The following is a 1,786-nucleotide window of genomic DNA, read 5'->3' as shown; positions in this document are numbered from 1 at the left end:
AAGGTCTATTTCATGAAGGAAAAAATATTCTCATAACTCATAAGCTTTGGGGCTAAGCCATAGCCTGCCTAGTTTAAGGGGTCAAGCTTGTCCATCTGATATTGTTTTCCTATTACATTGTCAGATTCTGGTAGAGAAGTCCAGAGGCGTAGAGAGAGATGGCAAATCAAGGAGCAAAAAAGCGCAAGGAAGAGAATGCTCGGCACATGGCTAATATTCGTCGCTTGATTCTGGCCTGCAATGTAAGCTTTGGGACTTTGGTTGAGTATAAATAAGTGATATATGTTAAAACTTATGGTGAGCAGAGTGATGTTGATGCTCGGTTGGTGACTTGATGTAGGTGATTTATGTGGTAGTAAGGATGCTCATCTTCCATTCTACTTTTACCTGGAAAAACTGGGTTGCTTTGCTGCTGACATCTGTAGCTTATTATATTCCTTATCAACAACTCACCCAAATGGCAAAACCTTCTTATTCTGATGATGGTGAGCTTCTAGACGGTGGATTTGATATGTCCACTGGTGGAGTTTGTGGGTATGTCCTTCCAATCAATGATTTCTTATAGTTTACAAGAGCTTTAAAATTCTTCACATACACTGCTACATTAGATAAAAAAAGGACCACGGATTTTGATCTCTTTACCATATTCTGTTGATTATGTATGATAAGTGCTTAACTGAAAGTTCTCTTACATTCAGCACTGTAGCTATTATTTTTCTAGAGATTCATTGTTTGGCACGTGGATACAGTGTTTCATCTGATAGATATCAAATAAATTAGTAGAGACCATGAACTTCATTCTTTTCTCATGCTACATTATTGACGTGTAATAGTTAACAACCTAGGTGCTTTAAAAAATTTAGAAATGTAATATGTATTGTGTTTATAATACCAAGCTTATTAACTTATGTAGTCAACTTACACTCACACACACAAAGTCGAATAAAATTGCACACGCAGGCTTATGCGCACACATTAATCTGATTTGTTGTAAAATCTTGACTTTTTGGGTTGTCTTACTGTTCAGCTATTTACATGATGTAATCTACATTACAAGCTTCGTGCAAGTCATGTCCATAATCTCTGGAAAATTTTGGTACACGTATTTGCTGGTAAGACCTGACTAACCATTTTTCTTTTTGTCCTGCACTGACATGCTTCTGATAGTATTTTGCTTGTATGTTTTGTCAAAGACTTGTCAATTCATGATGTTCTTGCTAAAGGAAACTTAAAGAATAGAACGTAATTTCTTTACAACTTATTACAAAATTAATTGGTTTAGTTGGTAATATCAATATCATGCATGTTGCGCGGTCTCTTGGGCATTGTGCGGTATTGGCCCCACAAACAGTGGATGGATGAGTAAGCAGACTGATGTTTGTCTTTAGCAACTTTCTTTGTTCTAGGATGGATTTACAAGGTGTCCTAGAACATTATCATAGTTAGGAAAGATTGGTTGATGAAATATGAACCGAAGTGTATATATGTATATATATATATATATATATCAGCCCCCTTCCATTGAGGGATCCCTATTTTTTGGCCACTTTCTAGGGATAGGGCATTACACCACTTTCCAATTGAATTTTTACATCTCCACCGTTCATATCTTAGGTCTATATGAGTAGATCACCTCTACAAAATTTCATATGATTTGGTGATCGTTAAGACTTTCAAAAGTTTGATTTAGTTTTAATGATTTTGAACGGTCCAGCTTATGTCAAACTAAAACCGTTGAAGGTCATTAAAACTAAATTGAACTTTTGAAAGCCTTAACGATCACCAA

General features: G+C 35.8%; 1 protein-coding gene across 1 annotated transcript in view; it reads left to right on the top strand.

Annotated features, from left to right (window-relative positions):
- Positions 1–1,786, top strand: part of LOC101313383 (transmembrane protein 208-like) — a 3,686-nt gene that overhangs the window by 1,227 nt on the left and 673 nt on the right. Inside the window, exons 2-4 of the mRNA XM_004291639.1 lie at positions 125–242; positions 341–534; positions 1,028–1,112. Of these exons, the coding sequence (XP_004291687.1) occupies positions 159–242; positions 341–534; positions 1,028–1,112 (363 nt within the window). The 5' untranslated portion in view covers positions 125–158. The remainder of the gene's footprint in view (positions 1–124; positions 243–340; positions 535–1,027; positions 1,113–1,786) is intronic.

This window comes from Fragaria vesca, linkage group LG2 (genome assembly GCF_000184155.1).
Source record: "Fragaria vesca subsp. vesca linkage group LG2, FraVesHawaii_1.0, whole genome shotgun sequence".
In the NCBI taxonomy this organism is placed as follows: domain Eukaryota; kingdom Viridiplantae; phylum Streptophyta; class Magnoliopsida; order Rosales; family Rosaceae; genus Fragaria; species Fragaria vesca.
Note: the sequence above shows the minus strand (reverse complement) of the source record. Positions and strands in the feature narration are given on the sequence as shown.